This window comes from Melanerpes formicivorus, unplaced genomic scaffold (genome assembly GCF_026170545.1).
Source record: "Melanerpes formicivorus ecotype bairdi unplaced genomic scaffold, bMelFor1.0.p_v2 SCAF_13, whole genome shotgun sequence".
In the NCBI taxonomy this organism is placed as follows: Eukaryota; Metazoa; Chordata; class Aves; order Piciformes; family Picidae; genus Melanerpes; species Melanerpes formicivorus.
This window is the reverse complement of record NW_027142365.1, coordinates 18797707-18815245: the sequence shown is the minus strand read 5'-3', so window position 1 is coordinate 18815245 and position 17539 is coordinate 18797707. Positions and strand designations below refer to the sequence as shown.

The 17539-nt window shown below is 50.8% G+C and overlaps 1 protein-coding gene across 1 annotated transcript in view; it reads left to right on the top strand.

Moving 5' to 3' along the window:
- Positions 1-17539, top strand: part of MALRD1 (MAM and LDL receptor class A domain containing 1) — a 348020-nt gene that overhangs the window by 33992 nt on the left and 296489 nt on the right. The window contains 1 exon segment of the mRNA XM_068146420.1: positions 11594-11740. Within this exon segment, the coding sequence (XP_068002521.1) occupies positions 11594-11740 (147 nt within the window).

Genomic DNA, 17539 nt, shown 5'->3' with positions numbered 1-17539 from the left:
CTCCAGGCTGAACACCCCCAGCTCCCTCAGCCTGTCCTTGGAGCAGAGCTGCTCCAACCTCCTGCTCATTTTCATGGCTCTTCTCTGGGCCAGCTCCATCAGCTCCATGTCCTTCCTGTGCTGGGGGCTCCAGAGCACTCCAGGTGAGGTCTCAGCAGAGCAGAGCAAAGTGTCAGAATCACCTCTCTGGATCTCTGGCAATGCTGCTTTGGATGCAGCCCAGGCTGCCATTGGCCTTCTGTGCTGCAAGCTCACACTGCCTGCTCCTGTCCAGCTTCTCATCCATCAGCACCCCCAAGTCCTCAGGGCTGCTTTTTATCACTCCTCCCCCAGTCTATGTTGATAGTGAGGATTGTTCCAGCCCAGGTGCAGAACCCTGCACTTGTTAAACCTCATGAGGTTCACCTGGGTCACCTCTCCAGCCTGTCCAGGTCCCTCTGGATGCCATCCTGTCCTGGTGTACTGACACCACTCAGCTTGGTGTCATCTACACAATGCTGATGGTGCCTTGATACTATTTTATGCTGTTGATAAAACCATTAGGCAGCACAACTCCCAGCACAGACCCCTGAGGGACCCCTGCTCTCCATCAGATTGGGAAACCTATTTAGTATTTATATGACTTCCTTTCCCCAGCATGTTTAACCATCCTCAGGTTAGTGTTCTGAGTGTTTCTTTGCAATGCATTGTTCTTATTCCCATCGTTTTCTCTTTCTCTCTCTGCCCTCAGCAACATCTTTTGGGGCCATACAGTAATTTTTTAAGTATCTGCAGAACTGGCTGGAGGCTGAGGCCAGAGAGTGGTAGTGAATGGTGCCACAGCCAGCTGGCAGCCAGGCACCAGTGGTGTGCCCCAGGGATCAGTGTGGGCCCCATGCTCTTTAAAATCTTCGTTGATGATCTGGAGGAGGGCATTGAGTCCATCATCAGTAAATTTGCAGATGACAGCAAGCTGGGGGCAGGAGTTGATCTGCTGGAGGGTAGAGAGGCTCTGCAGAGGGACCTCGACAGGCTGGACAGATGGGCAGAGTCCAAGGGCAGGAGATTGAACACATCCAAGTGCCAGGTGCCGCACATTGGCCACAGCAACCCCAGGCAGTGCTACAGGCTGGGGTCAGAGTGGCTGAGAGCAGCCAGGCAGAGAGGGACCTGGGGGTGCTGGTTGATGGTAGGCTGAACATGAGCCTGCAGTGTGCCCAGGCAGCCAGGAGAGCCAATGGCATCCTGGCCTGCATCAGGAAGAGTGTGGCCAGCAGGAGCAGGGAGGTCATTCTGCCCCTGTACACTGCACTGGTTAGGCCACACCTTGAGTCCTGTGTCCAGTTCTGGGCTCCTCAGTTTAGGAAGGAGGTTGACTTGCTGGAAGGTGTCCAGAGAAGGGCAACGAAGTTGGTGAGGGGTCTGGAACACAGCCCTGTGAGGAGAGGCTGAGGGAGCTGGGGTTGCTTAGCCTGGAGAAGAGGAGGCTCAGGGGAGACCTTATCACTCTCTACAACTACCTGAAGGGAGGTTGTAGACAGGCAGAGGTTGGTCTCTTCTCCCAGGCAACCAGCACCAGAACAAGAGGACACAGTCTCAAGCTGTACCAGGAGAGGTTTAGGCTGGAGGTTAGGAAGAAGTTCTGTACAGAGAGAGTGATTGCCCTTTGGAATGTGCTGCCTGGGGAGGTGGTGGAGTCACCATCCCTGAAGGTGTTCAGCAGGAGACTTGATGGAGTGCTTGGTGCCATGGGTTAGTTGATTAGGTGGTGTTGGATACAGGTTGGACACGATGATCTTGAAGGTCTCTTCCAACCTGGTCTATTCTATTCTATTCTATTCTATTCTATTCTATTCTATTCTATTCTATTCTATCCTATTTACTTTGGTTAAATGTGCTACCTGCCTACAACATTTATATAACTCCCTGCGTCCTGATCTGGGAGGCACTGAAATCTTCCTTGGGATTCATTGCTGGAACACTTTTCTGTTCTGGACTGTGAGTTATTTGTCAGAAAATGCATTAAGTGACAAAATATTTGCATGGGGATACAAATTGCCCTACAAATTGGCTTTGCCTCAGCAGCTGCATCTTACTGAGGATATTTTCAGTTGAAGGCAACTTGGCTTTAGAAGCCAATTTCTGCTGCACAATCTGCACTAAAAGGAAATAATTAAGATGACTGAAAGATGCCTGTAATAAATATGAAACATTTTGCATCTCCATGTGGAAGGAGTTTTAGAGATCCTGTCTCTCCTAAAATCATAGATTTAGAGAATCACAGAATTGTCAGGGGCTCCAAGAAAGCTGGGGAGGGACTTTTGAGGGTGTCTGGGAGTCATAGGACTGGGGGGGATGGAGCAAAAGTAGAAGTGGGGAGACTGAGATTGGATGTGAGAAGAAGTTGTTCCCCAGGAGGGTGGTGAGAGCCTGGCACAGGCTGCCCAGGGAGGTGGTGGAAGCCTCCTGCCTGGAGGTGTTTGCAGCCAGGCTGGATGTGGCTGTGAGCAACCTGCTGTAGTGTGAGGTGTCCCTGGCCATGGCAGGGGGGTTGGAGCTGGCTGAGCCTTAAATCCTTTCCACCCCTGACAATTCTATGATTCTATATTTTGCACACTCCTTCTTAGGAAAGAGGACCCTAAAAGGGGAATTTTGCTCTCAGTTTGCTTAGCTTGAGAGATCCATCTTTCTGACACTTTATGCAGTCTTGAACAGAACACTTCTAAAGGCAGATCATCCTTTATTTCTGCCTTTTTTTCTTTCCAGAGCAGGGCAGCCAGGCTGGAGAAGGGCCTGGAGCCCCTGGGCTAGAGGAGGGGCTGAGGGAGCTGGGGGTGTTGAGGCTGGAGAAGAGGAGGCTGAGGGAGACCTACTTGCTCTCTACAGCTCCCTGAAGGGAGGTTGCAGTGAGGAGGGGACAGCCTCTGCTCCTGGGTGTCAAGGGCCAGGAGCAGAGGCAATGGTTCCAAGTGCGCCAAGGGAGGTTCAGGCTGGATGCTAGGAAATATTTCTTCCCTCAAAGGATTGGAATCATGGAATGGTCCAGGCCAGAAGGGACCTCCAAAGGTCATCATTCTGACTTCCCCATAGTCAGCAGGGACATCCACAACTAGATCAGGTTGCCCAGGGCCTCATCAAGCCTTACCTTGAATATCTCCAGGGAAAGAGCCTCAACCACCTCCCTGGGCAACCTGTGCCAGTGTTCCACCACCCTCATAGTGAAGAACTTCTTCCTGATACCCAATCTAAATCTACTCTTCTCCAGCTTAAAGCAATTTCTCCTTGTTCTATCCCATCCCTGCAGGTCTTTGCAAACAGTCTCTCTCCATCCTTCTTATAGTCCCCTTCAGGTACTGGCAGGCTGCTCTAAGGTCTCCCCAGAGCCTTCTTTTCTCCAGGCTGAACACCCCCACAGCTCTCTCAGCCTGTCCTCATAGCAGAGCTGTTCCAACCCCTTGATCATTCTTCTGACTCTCCACTGGAACTGCTCCATCAGCTCCTTGTCCTTCCTGTACTGAGGGCTCCAGAGCTGCACACAGTGCTCCAGGTGAGGTCTCAGCAGAGCAGAGCAAAGTGTCAGAATCACCTCTCTGGATCTCTGGCAATGCTGCTTTGGATGCAGCCCAGGATGGGATTTTCCTTCTGTGCTGCAAGCTCACACTGCCTGCTCCTGTCCAGCTTCTCATCCATCAGCACCCCCAAGTCCTTTTCCTCAGGGCTGCTTTGTAACACCTCCTCCCCTAGTCTGTTTTGATAGTGAGGATTGTTCCAGCCTGTGATTCTCAATCACTGGAATGTTGTGCCCAGGGCAGTGCTGGAATCCCCATCCCTGGAGGTGTTGAAGCAGTGTGTGGAGCTGGTGCTTAGGGCCATGGTTTGGTGTTGAGCCTGCAGTGCTGGGTGGAGGTTGGGCTGGATGAGTTGAGAGATCTCCTCCAAGCACATGTTTTCTGTGGTTGTGTGAATGTTTTTTTCTACCTTTATAGTTCTGTCCATGGCTGGGCAAAATTAATCTGGTTTGGCTTTGCAGCTCTTTGGGTGTCCATCTCCTTTTGTTTGGTTGTTTGGTTGGGGTTTTTTCCCCCACTGCTTGTATATTCAACCTAAAGTATGATGTTTATACCTTTCTTTCTAAATTCAGACTGTTAGAAGTTGTACTGCTGGCTGCTGATGTAGGAACTGATATTTTCACCAGCCTTCCTGTTGACTGTGCAGGGCAGTGAGGAGCTCCATCTGATCCCAGCAAGGATCAAAGCTTGGATGGTGCCTTGAGCAGTCTGGTGTGTTAGGAGGTGTCCCTGCTTATGGCAGGGGGTTGGAGCTTGGTGATCTTAAAGGTCCTTTCCTTTTTGAGATTAAACCATAGAATCCTTTATGATGGACTTGGTGCCATGGTTTCATCATGAGGTCTGTGGTGACAGGTCTGTGGTGACAGAGAGTGGTGATGAATGGTGCCACATCCAGCTGGCAGCCAGGCACCAGTGGTGTGCCCCAAGGATCAGTGTTGGGCCCTGTGCTCTTTAACATCTTCATTAATGATCTGGATGAGGGCATTGAGTCCATCATCAGTAAATGTGCAGATGACAGCAAGCTGGGGGCAGGAGTTGATCTGCTGGAGGGTTGAGAGGCTCTGCAGCGGGACCTTGCCAGGCTGGACAGATGGGCAGAGGCCAAGGGCAGGAGATTGAACACATCCAAGTGCCAGGTGCTGCACATTGGCCACAGCAACCCCAGGCAGTGCGACAGGCTGGGGTCAGAGTGGCTGAGAGCAGCCAGGCAGAGAGGGACCTGGGGGTGCTGGTTGATGGTAGGCTGAACATGAGCCTGCAGTGTGCCCAGGCAGCCAGGAGGGCCAATGGCATCCTGGCCTGCATCAAGAACAGTGTGGCCAGCAGGAGCAGGGAGGTCATTCTGCCCCTGTACACTGCACTGGTTAGGTCACACCTTGAGTCCTGTGTCCAGTTCTGGGCTCCTCAGTTTAGGAAGGAGGTTGACTTGCTGGAACGAGTCCAGAGAAGAGCAACAAAGTTGGTGAGGGGTTTGGGACACAGCCCTGTGAGGAGAGGCTGAGGGAGCTGGGGTTGCTCAGCCTGGAAAAGAGAAGACTCAGGGGTGACCTTATCACTCTCTACAACTACCTGAAAGGAGGTTGTAGACAGGCTGATGATGGTCTCTTCTCCCAGGCACCCAGTACAGGTTCAGGTTGGATGTTAGGAAGAAGTTCTACACAGAGAGAGTGATTGCGCTATGGAATGGGTTGCCCGGGGAGGTGGTGGAGTTGCCGTCATTGAAGGTGTTCAGGAGGAGACTTGATGGGGTGCTTGGTGCCATGGGTTAGCTGTTTGGGTGGGTTGGATTGGTTGATGGGTTGGACACGATGATCTTGAAGGTCTCTTCCAACCTGGTTTGGTTTATTCTAATAAAGGTTTATTCTAATAAAGGTTGGACTTGATCTTTGAGGTCTCTTCCAGCCTTGGTGATACTGTGATGAATCTGTGTTTCTATGTCACTATGCAGGCACTGCAGCTGGCTTCTTATGCAGAATCCCTTTGGCAGGGTTTAGGGAGACTGGAAAAAAAGAGATGTTCAAGAAAAGAATATTTTCTTTTTATCTCCCATTGCCTCTCTCCAGGCTGCTTAGCCAGACATAATATTAATTACTGTAGAGCAAACCAGCTAGACATAATATTAATTACTGCAGAGCAAACCAGCTTAGCCTCAGCTATCAGTTTGCATATCCTACCTTAATGTATTAGCAATTGAAGTTTAATTAACAAGGTGCCTTGTCAAAAGCAGGAGGATTCTGTCATTAAGTTAAGCAAGTTTCATGTGGGTGCACAAAAGCATCCTGCCTTGATGCATGCTCCACTGAATTCTAATGCACACAGGGAACCCAGATGAGAGACACTGCTATCTGTGGTTTGTTTTGCACCTGCTCACATCATTTCTTTAAGCCAGTGTCTTGCTTTCAAGAGCAGACTGATGCTCTCTAACCCTTCTCAGAGGAGTTAAAGAAAAAAACATCCAGATGCTCCACAGCAGATTGGAAAGAGTTGGAAGTTTAAATTGAACTATGATTCACAGCCACACACAACAGTACCAAAAAGCATCTAAAATACACAAATCCATAGTCCACCTCAGCCACACTACCCAAACACTGCTGGAGGTGTTTAGGAAGAGCCTGGATGAGGCACTTGGTGCCATGGTTTAGTTGATTAGATGGTGTTGGGTGATAGGTTGGACTTGATGATCACAAAGGTCTTTTCCAACCTGGTTAATCCTCCCCTCTCCTCTCCTCTCCTCTCCTCTCCTCTCCTCTCCTCTCCTCTCCTCTCCTCTCCTCTCCTCTCCTCTCCTCTCCTCTCCTCTCCTCTCCTCTCCTCTCCTCTCCTCTCCTCTCCTCTCCTCTCCTCTCCTCTCCTCTCCTCTCCTCTCCTCTCTCCTCTCCCTCTCCTCTCCTCTCTCTCTCCTCTCCTCTCCTCTCCTCTCCTCTCCTCTCCTCTCCTCTCCTCTCCTCTCCTCTCCTCTCCTCTCCTCTCCTCTCCTCTCCTCTCCTCCTCCTCTCCTCTCCTCTCCTCTCCTCTCCTCTCCTCTCCTCTCCTCTCCTCTCCTCTCCTCTCCTCTCCTCTCCTCTCCTCTCCTCTCCTCTCCTCTCTCCCCTCCCCTCCCCTCTCCTCTCCTCTCCTCTCCTCTCCTCTCCTCTCCTCTCCTCTCCTCTCCTCTCCTCTCCTCTCCTCTCCTCTCCTCTCCTCTCCTCTCCTCTCCTCTCCTCTCCTCTCCTCTCCTCTCCTCTCCTCTCCTCTCCTCTCCTCTCCTCTCCTCTCCTCTCCTCTCCTCTCCTCTCCTCTCCTCTCCTCTCCTCTCCTCTCCTCTCCTCTCCTCTCCTCTCCTCTCCTCTCCTCTCCTCTCCTCTCCTCTCCTCTCCTCTCCTCTCCTCTCCTCTCCTCTCCTCTCCTCTCCTCTCCTCTCCTCTCCTCTCCTCTCCTCTCCTCTCCTCTCTCTCCTCTCCTCCTCCTCTCCTCTCCTCTCCCTCTCCCATTCCATTCCAACACCTCTCCAGAGCCCCCATACCTCCCTACCCAGACCCAAATGATGCAGTAAAAATTCACAGAATCACAGAGTCATTCAGATTGGAAAAGACCCTCAGGATCACCGAGTCCACCCACTCACCCTGCTTTACAAGGTTCAGCCCTAAACCATAGCCCCAAGCACCACATCCAAGCCACATTTAAACACCTCCAGGCTTGGGGACTCCACCACCTCCCTGGGCAGCCTGAGCCAATCTCTGATCACTCCTGCTGGGAACAAATGTTTCCTAATATCCAGTCTAAACCTACCCAATTGTAGCTTGAGGCCATTCCCTCTTGTTCTGTCACTAATTACCTAGGAGAAGAGACCAGCATCAGCCTCTCTACAACCTCCTTTCAGGTAGTTGTAGGCAGCAATGAGGTCTTCCCTAATCTTCCTCTTCTCCAAACCAACCATCCCCAGCTCCTTCAGTCACTCCTCATCAGATTTCTTCTCCAGACCCTTCCCAGCTTCCCTGCCTTCCTCTGCCCTGGCTCCAGCTCCTCCACATCTCTCCTGTATTGAGCTGCCCAAAACTGATCACAATACTCAAGGTGTGGTCTTACCAGAGCTCAGTACAAATTACCTTAATCATGGCTGGAGCCAGGCTACAAACCTCCTCTGCACCACCAGAGATAAGTCCCTGTATGTACAGGAGAGCAGAGAGGGAGGAAAAAGGGCAGAACAATCAGAAATGTCTGGGTTTATATAGATGCAGGACTTGTGGGAAGGAAATAACAAAAGATGACATTTTCTGGTTCACCACTGGACTCCCTAGGCCCTTCTGGAGGTCCTCAACTCTGCAGTTCTTAAAGGCATCCAGCCTTAAACCCACAACAGCTAGGAAGAGCTTTGCTATGCAACCCTACAGCCTAAGTACTTCAACAGATGCATTTCAGTTTGGTTTTGTGCAATCTGAAAACTGGAGTAATGTGTATAGTTGTGAGTGAGGCTGACATGAGCCACAGACAACAGAGTAGGAGCCCAGCTGGCCAAGAAGGCCAATGGCATCCTGGCCTGCATTAGGAATAGTGTGGCCAGCAGGAGCAGGGAGGTCATTGTGCCCCTGTACTCAGTGCTGGTCAGGTCACACCTTGAGTCCTGTGTCCAGCTCTGGGCCCCTCAGTTTAGGAAGGACATTGAGAGACTTGAAGGTGTCCAGAGAAGGGCAACAAGGCTGGGGAGAGGTCTTGAGTACAGCCCTGTGAGGAGAGGCTGAGGGAGCTGGGGTTGCTTAGCCTGGAGAAGAGGAGGCTCAGGGGAGACCTCATTGCTCTCTACAACTACCTGAAGGGAGGTTGTAGCCAGGTGGGGGTTGGTCTCTTCTCCCAGGCAGCCAGCACCAGAACAAGAGGACACAGTCTCAGGCTGCACCAGGGGAAGTTTAGTCTGGAGGTGAGGAGAAAGTTCTTCATTGAGAGAGTTGTTAGCCACTGGAATGTGCTGCCCAGGGAGGTGGTGCAGTCCCCATCCCTGGAGGTGTTCAAGAGGGGATTGGATGTGGCACTTGGTGCCATGGTCTAGTCATGAGGTCTGTGGTGACAGGTTGGACTTGATGATCTTTGAGGTCTCTTCCAACCTTGGTGATACTGTGATACCTGAAAGGAGCTTGGAGCCAGATGGGGGTTGATCACTACTTCTCAATAACAAGTGATGAGATGAGATGAGATGAGATGAGATGAGATGAGATGAGATGAGATGAGATGAGATGAGATGAGATGAGATGAGATGAGATGAGGTGAGGGCCTCAAGTTGTTCAAGAGGAAGTTTATGTTGGATATTTGAAGAAATCTCTTCCCTGAAAGGGTTCTCAAAGCCTGGCACAGGCTGCCCAGGGAGGTGGTTGAATGCCCATCCCTGGAGGTGTTTCCAAGGGGCAGAGCTGTGGTGCTGAGGGCCATGGGTTAGCCCCAGCTTTGTCAGAGTCAGAGAATGGTTGGCCTGAGTGATCTTAGAAATGTTTTCCAGTCAAAGCAGCTCTGTGATTCTAGGATTCTGTGACAGGAGAAGTGTGCCACAAAGGCTGGGAAGTGCCAAATGCAGTTCAGAAGTAAAGTTTACAATTGATAAGTGACTCAGGGCGTGAAGAGTCACTCCTTGTGAGGAGAGGTGTTCTGGGCTGGGGAAAACCAACCTCTCCCATGATAGCATTTTCTTATCAGCAGCAGTAACTGCATTCAGGAGGTGAAAGAGTGTGTGAGACACTTCTGCAGTTTGAAATGAGCCTAATTTATACCAACTGAGAGAATGATCTTTTGCTCTGCACTACAAATGTTTCTAAGAGGCCCTAAATAATTCATGAATCTGAATCAGATTGGCAAAAATAAACTAAGTGAAAGCTTAATCCATCCTGATTTTCAAACCCCATCTTTAATATTTAACTAATCCATCTTGATATTTAAAGCACTAAATACATCTGAGGGGTGGTTTTTTTTAGCACTCACTCACAACTGACTTTCCAATCAAATTCATCTCTGAAAGGGATCTGTTCAAAAAGATGTATTGCCATGAATCCATCTGTGGGCACAGATCTCATCTTTGATGAGTTATAGTTCATGCTCTTATAGGTGGTTTTGCACTGTGCTTCTGAGTTTGATTAGGAAGAGAAGGACCTGCCTGAACTCTTACTCAGATTCTGGAATGTAATAATAATAACAAATAACCAAGCTGGGGGCAGGAGTTGATCTGCTGGAGGGTTGAGAGGCTCTGCAGAGGGACCTCGACAGGCTGGACAGATGGGCAGAGGCCAAGGGCAGGAGATTGAACACATCCAAGTGCCAGGTGCTGCACATTGGCCACAACAACCCCAGGCAGTGCTACAGGCTGGGGTCAGAGTGGCTGAGAGCAGCCAGGCAGAGAGGGACCTGGGGGTGCTGGTTGATGGCAGGCTGAACATGAGTCTGCAGTGTGCCCAGGCAGCCAGGAGGGCCAATGGCATCCTGGCCTGCATCAGGAACAGTGTGGCCAGCAGGAGCAGGGAGGTCATTGTGCCCTGTACACTGCACTGGTTAGGCCACACCTTGAGTCCTGTGTCCAATTCTGGGCCCCTCAGTTTAGGAAGGAGGTTGACTTGCTGGAACGAGCCCAGAGAAGGGCAACAAAGCTGGGGAGGGGTTTGGAGCACAGCCCTGTGAGGAAAGACTGAGGGAGCTGGGGTTGCTTAGCCTGCAGAAGAGGAGGCTCAGGGGAGACCTTCTTGCTCTCTACAACTCCCTGAAGGGAGGTTGTATCCAGGAAGGGGTTGGTCTCTTCTCCCAGGCAGCCAGCACCAGAACAAGAGGACACAGTCTCAAGTTGTGCCAGGGGAGGTTTAGGCTGGAGGTTAGGAAGAAGTTCTATACAGAGAGAGTGATTGCCCATTGGAATGGGCTGCCTGGGGAGGTGGTGGAGTCACCATCACTGGAGGTGTTCAGGAGGAGACTTGACAGGGTGCTTGGTGCCATGGGTTAGTTGATTAGGTGGTGTTGGATTGGTTGATGGGTTGGACGCAATGATCTTGAAGGTCTCTTCCAACCTGGTCTGTTCTGTTCTATTCTATTCTATTCTATTCTATTCTATTCTATTCTATTCTATTCTAAATACATAATAATAAAAGTAATAATAATAATAATAATAGCGGTAATAATAATAATAATTACTATTATTATTAACACTAATGTTTAACTTTCTAATCAAATTAATCTATTAAAGGTATATATTAAAAAAATATGTATTTTCATAATCCATCTGTGGGTACATATCTTTGATGTGTTATAGTTTGTGCTCTGATAGGTGGTTTTGCTCTATGGTTCTGAGTTTGATTAGGAAGAGAAGGACCTGCCTGACCTCTTACTCAGATGCTTAGATGCATGAAAGACTCATAGCTGTGGAGTTAAACTGTTGCAATAAATTCAGGTTGCTGAATTTACTGCCCAGTTGTGGCCAGCAGGGCAAGGGAGGTGATTCTCCCCCTCTGCTCAGCTCTGGGGAGACCCCACCTGGAGTACTGCCTCCAGTTCTGGAGCCCCTATGACAAGAGGGATCTGGAGGGGCTGGAAGGTGTCCAGAGAAGAACCAGGAGGATGAGCAGAGGGCTGGAGCACCTCTCCTGTGAGGACAGACTGAAGGAGTTGGGGCTGTTCAGTCTGGAGAAGAGAAGGCTCCCAGGTGACCTCATTGTGGCCTTCCAGTATCTGAAGGGGGATACAGGAAGGCTGGGGAGGGACTGCTCAGGATCTCAGGCAGTGATAGGACTAGGGGGAATGGAATGAAGCTGGAGGTGGGGAGATTCAGGCTGGAGGTGAGGGGGAAGTTCTTCCCCATGAGAGTGGTGAAGCCCTGGAATGGGTTGTCCACGGAGGTGGTTGGGGCCCTGTCCCTGAAGGTGTTTAAGGCCAGGCTGGCTGAGGCTGTGGCCAGGCTGATCTAGTGTGGGGTGTCACTGCCCATGGCAGGGAGGTTGGAACTAGATAATCCTTGTGGTCCCTTCCAACCCTGACTGATTCTATGATACTATGATACTATGATACTATGACACTATCATCTCTTCCTGCTCTTCTCACAACAGCTAATATCGCCCAATGTGATTTCGAGACTGATCTCTGTGGCTGGAAACCACTGAGCACAAGTGATGCTGACTGGAATGTAGTGAGAGAGCCACATCCCCTTCACAGGATCCTTCATGATGCAGGTCATACAACTGATGCTGGCCATGGTGAGATTGCCTTCATTGTTATTATTACTGTTTTCCTCCATCTGTGATGAGGAGAGGGGTTTAAGCAAACCTGCTGTAGCAGGGGGTTGGACTAGATGATCTCTGGAGCTCCCTTCCAGCTCCCACTGTGCAGTGATTCTCTGGTTATACTTCCTGTAAATGGCGACAGACTGATAGAAAGCAGTGATTTGAAATGAATGTTGTATGTTATGTGCATACCACAGGGAACATGGGAGTCCTGGTGGACAACAGGACAACCATGAACCAGCAATGTGCCCTTGTGGCCAAGAAGGCCAATGGCATCCTGGGATGCGTCAAGCAAAGTGTGGCCAGCAGGTCAAGGGAGTTTCTCCTCAATTTCTGCTCTGTTCTGGTGAGACCACATCTGGAGTACTGTGTCCAGTTCTGGGCTCCCCAGGTCAAGAAGGACAGGGACTTGTTGGAGAGGATACACAAAATGGCTACAAAGGTGACTGGGTCTTTTCCAGCCTGGTTGATTCTATCATGCTGTGTGGACTAGAACATCATAGCATCATTGTATAGTACCATAGTATCAGTCAGGGTTGGAAGGGACCACAAGGATCATCTAGTTCCAACCCCCCTGCCATGGGCAGGGACACCCCACACTACATCAGCCTGGCCACAGCCTCATCCAGCCTGGCCTTAAACACCTCCAGGGACAGGGCCCCAACCACCACCCTGGACAACCCATTCCAGGGCTTCACCACTCTCATGGGGAAGAACTTCCTCCTCCCCTCCAGCCTGAATCTCCCCACCTCCAGCTTCATTCCATTCCCCCTAGTCCTATCACTCCCTGAGATCCTGAGCAGTCCCTCCCCAGCCTTCTTGGAGCCCCCTTCAGATCCTGGAAGGCCACAATGAGGTCACCTGGGAGCCTTCTCTTCTGCAGACTGAACAGCCCCAACTCCTTCAGTCTGTCCTCACAGCCCTCCAGCCCTCTGATCATCCTTGTGGTCCCTCTCTGGACACCTTCCAGCACCTCCAGATCCCTCTTGGAATAGGGGCTCCAGAACTGGAGGCAGTATTCCAGGTGGGGTCTCAGCAGAGCTGAGCAGAGGGGAAGAATCACCTCCCTCGACCTGCTGGCCACACTTCTCCTGATGCAGCCCAGGATCTGATTGGCTTTGTGGGCTGCAAGTGCACACTGAGAGCTCCTGGTGAGCTTCTTGTCCACCAGCACCCCCAAGTCTCTCTCCTCAGGGCTGCTTTCCAGCCAGTCCCTGCCCAGTCTGGATTTGTGCCTGGGATTGCCTCCACCCAGGTGCAGGACCCTGCCCTTGGTCTTGTTGAACCTCATGAGGTTGGCTTGTGCCCACCTCTCCAGCCTGTCCAGGTCCCTCTGGATGGATCCCTTCCCTCCAGCTGTCTGCTGCACCACACAACTTGGTGTCATCAGCAAACCTGCTGAGGGTGCCTGAGAGAATAGGGCTGAGAAAAGTGAAAACTGAGGAGGGAATCTCATAAATGCCTACAAATACTTAAAGGGTGGATGTCAGGAGGATCGGACCAGGCTTTTTTCAGTGGTGCCCAGGGACAGGACAATGGGGTAACAGGCACAAATATGAACATAACAAGTTGCATCTAAACATAAGGCAAAACTTCATTAATTTAATGATGATGGAGCACTAGACCAGGCTGCCCAGAGAGGTGATGGAGTCTCCATCTGTGGAGACATTCAAAACTCTCCTGCATGTGTTCCTGAGTGACCATTTCTAGGTGACCCTGCCTTGGCACGGGAGTTGGACTCCAGAGGTTCCTTCCAACCCTTACCAATCTGGACAGGGGATGGAGCAAAACTAGAAATGGGGAGATTGAGATTGGATGTGAGGAAGAAGTTGTTCCCCATGAGGGTGGTGAGAGCCTGGCAGAGGTTGCCCAGGGAGGTGGTGGAAGCCTCATGCCTGGAGGTGTTTGCAGCCAGGCTGGATGTGGCTGTGAGCAACCTGCTGTAGTGTGAGGTGTCCCTGGCCATGGCAGGGGGGTTGGAAGTGGGTGATCCTTGAGGTCCCTTCCAAGCCTGACAATTCTGTGACTCTGTCATTGTACTGTCTCTGTAGGGTGGCTCTGGATGAGGATCACTGCATTGTCTGTGGGCATTTAGTACATCCCAGCTTCTGAAAACCCAGAGCTGCAGAGAAGGGCACTGGCACATGTGTGCCTTTCCCATGTGGGTTGTTCGAGCGACTGATGAGATCTAAGGTGTAATGTGGCTGTAACAAAGGCTGCTGGTAGCAACATCTGCTCTGCAACCTAAGCAGCATGTTAAATGAGCCCACATGGACCTATGTGCTGCTGCATTTAAGCTGCTTTGATACCTGAATTATTACAAGTTGAGTTCACAATGTTATATCCTGCTGCAGGCTGAGGCTTGAGCAGGTCTCAAGGCTGTCACACTGTCTGGACAGGAGCAGGCAGTGTGAGCTTGCAGCACAGAAGGCAAATCACATCCTGGGCTGCATCCAAAGCAGCATTGCCAGCAGAGCCAGAGAGATGATTCTGACACTTTGCTCTGCTCTGCTGAGACCTCACCTGGAGTACTGTGTGCAGCTCTGGAGCCCATAATACAGGAAGGACCTATACCTGATGGAGCAGGTCCAGAGGAGGCCACAAAGATGATAAGGGGGTTGGAGCAACTCTGCTATGAGGACAGGCTGAGGGAGCTGGGGGTGTTCAGTCTGGAGAGGAGAAGGCTCTAGGGAGACCTAAGAGAAGCCTGCCAGGACCTGAAGGGGGCTCCAGGAAGGCTGCAGAGAGACTGTTTGCAAAGGCCTGCAGGGACAGGAGCAGGGGCAATGGCTTCAAACTAGAGCAGAGCAGATTGAGATTGGATATGAGGAACAAGTTCTGCATCAGGAGGGTGTTGGAACACTGGCACAGGTTGCCCAGGGAGATGGTTGAGGCCCCATCCCTGGAGATAGTGAAGGTGAGGCTGGAGAGGGCTCTGGGCAACATGATCTAGTTGGGGATGTCCCTGCTGCCTGCAGGGAGGTCAGACTGGATGAGCTTTGGAGGCCCCATGTGGCCTGGACCATTCTATGATTCTATGCAGCGTCTCTCAAACCTATCAATGATGCATCCCCCTTATAAGTGTGCATTTCTTTCTGAGGTGAGAAACACACAGAATGGAGGAGATGGAAGTGATCTCTGATGATCATCTAGTCCAACCCTCTGCTAGAGCAGGATCACCCAGACTAAATCACAAAGAAACACATCCAGGCAGGTTTGGAATGCCTCCAGAGATGGAGACTGCACATCTCTGGGCAGCCTGCTCCAGTGCTCTGACACCTTCAAAATGAGGAAGTTTTTCCTTATGTTTATATGGAACCTCCTGTGTTCCCCTTTGTGTCTACTGCCCCTTGTCCTGTAACTGGACACCACTGAGAAGAGTCTGGCCTCATCCTCTCCACAGTCAGCCTTTGGATATTGACCAGCATCCATCTATCCTCAGAATTGGGTGGATTCAGATTGGATGTGAGGAAGAAGTTGTTCCCCAGGAGGGTGGTGAGAGCCTGGCACAGGTTGCCCAGGGAGGTGGTGGAAGCCTCATGCCTGGAGGTGTTTGCAGCCAGGCTGGATGTAGCTGTGAGCAACCTGCTGTAGTGTGAGGTGTCCCTGGCCATGGCAGGGGGGTTGGAAGTGGGTGATCCTTGGGGTCCCTTCCAACCCTGACAGTTCTCTGATTCTATCCCTGTTCTAGATGGAAACATCTGTTCCTGCTGCAGCCACATCATGGCTTCCAGAACTGGAGCAAGTTTTCCCCATATTGAATCCAGGTCCTTCAGGTTGCAGCAGTTGCTTGTGGCCCTGCTGGGTGTTCATCTCCTCTCCTGGGGAGGGCAGCAGCAAATTTCCATTAAGGAAGATCTTAGCAAGGATACTGTAGTGCCTCAGCTGCAGATTGAAAGAGGATCTTTTGAAGTACCCTTGCATCCCAGTGAGGATGGTGCAGCAGGCCTGTCTGCACCAGGAGCTGTAGGGATCACCTCTTTGTGCCAGCCTTGCTAAAGCCACGCGATTATTCACGTGGGGCTGGACCTAACCCTCTGCTTCATTATGTAGCCATGGGAAATAAATGGCTCAGGAATATGAGGGTGGCAGCACAATAGCTGATTTTCCAAGATGTGAGGCAGTATGTGCACTGGCAATGCACAGACAAGACTGAGCCTTTAGTCTTGCTTTGCACAGCCTTGCATGAAAAAGGTCTCAGTATTCAGCGAGGGCAGCGCCGGCGGCATTCAAAATATGCTGCTTTAGGGCCCCTTGAAGATATTTGTCCTTCCCTACCTTTGTCTCAAGCACATCTGCTCTAGTTCAAACCCAAAGGCAGTTCGTTTGCCAGAGTTCAGATTAGATCTTTAATTAAGCTTTCATCCCCACTAGCACAGACAACAATGTCAGGTCTGTGGACCCCAGGAAAAAATGCAGCTTGCTCCAGTGGCTCCCATGGCCGGCAGCATTGTTAGCCTGCTCAGCACTGGCTGGGCTGCACCCAGGGTGAATGCTGTACCATAAAGGAGGTGGATTTTTGTTCTAAATTCTATTGGAGACATTATCTAAGCCAATTAAAATGTGTCCTTTGGAGATCCCAGCTCGGGTCTGTGAGCTTTGATCTCCAGGGTGCTCTGTGCTGCAGCTCCTGCAGTCTCTTGGTTCCCCCCAGCCTGTGCAGAGAGCAGATAGGAGCAGTGTGAAGGGGATGGGAAGCAGTTGTAGTATTTGGAGGATTGAGATGTTAAAGTTTTTGCCTGAAGGGAGCAGAAAGAAACATCCAGTGGGACTGGACAGCAAAGCCCTCACAGATGCAGCATCTGATCTCCCTTTGCAGGAGTCTGTATGGCTTCCTCAGGTTTCTGTGCCTGCAGGCACAAGGGCAGGGTAGCCTTTGCTAAGGCCACCCAGAACCTGTTTTCTCCTTCATCTTCTTTCCTCATCTTTGGACTCAGTTGTGTTAATTTTACTGCAGAGCAAAGAGGCAGGAGCATTTAGCAATTCCATCTTGTCTTTCCTACACAGACACTGGTTGTCACAGCACTGGTCCAGGAGTCTGCTTGCTATAGAATCCTATGTAGAGACAGAATTGGTTTAGCTGGAAAAGACCTCTGAGGTCATTGAGTCCAACCATCAGACAACCATGTCCCAGGTGCCATGGCCATACATTTCTGGAACACCTCCAGGGATGGAGACTCCACCACCTCCCTGGGCAGCCTGTGCCAATCCTGCTCTGGCAGGGGGGTTGGACTTGAAGATCTCCAGAGGTACCTTCCAGTCTTAACATCCTGTGATCCTGTAAAGCAACACATTTAACAAACCACATCCAAACCACCTTTAAACACCTCACAGAATCACAGAATCACAGAATCAACCAAGTTGGAAAAGACCTCAGAGTTCATCAAGTCCAACCTATTACCTAATGCCTAACACCTCCTGACAACTAAACCATGGTTCCGAGTGCCACATCCAAGCCTTTTTTGAAGACCTCCAGGGTTGGTAACTCCACCACCTCCCTGGGCAGCACATCCCAATCCCTGACCACTCTTGCAGCAAAAAAATTTTTCCTAATCTCCAAACTAACCCTCCCCTGGCACAATTTCAGGCCATTTCCTCTCCTTCTGAGACTAGGGAGAAGAGACCAAACCCCACCTGGCTCCAACCTCCCTTCAGGGAGCTATAGAGAGCAATGAGGTCTCTTTGCAGCCTCCTCTTCTCCAGACTAAACACTCCCAGTTCCCTCAGCTGCTCATTCCCAGCCCTGTTCTCCAGACCCTTCCCCAGCTTTGT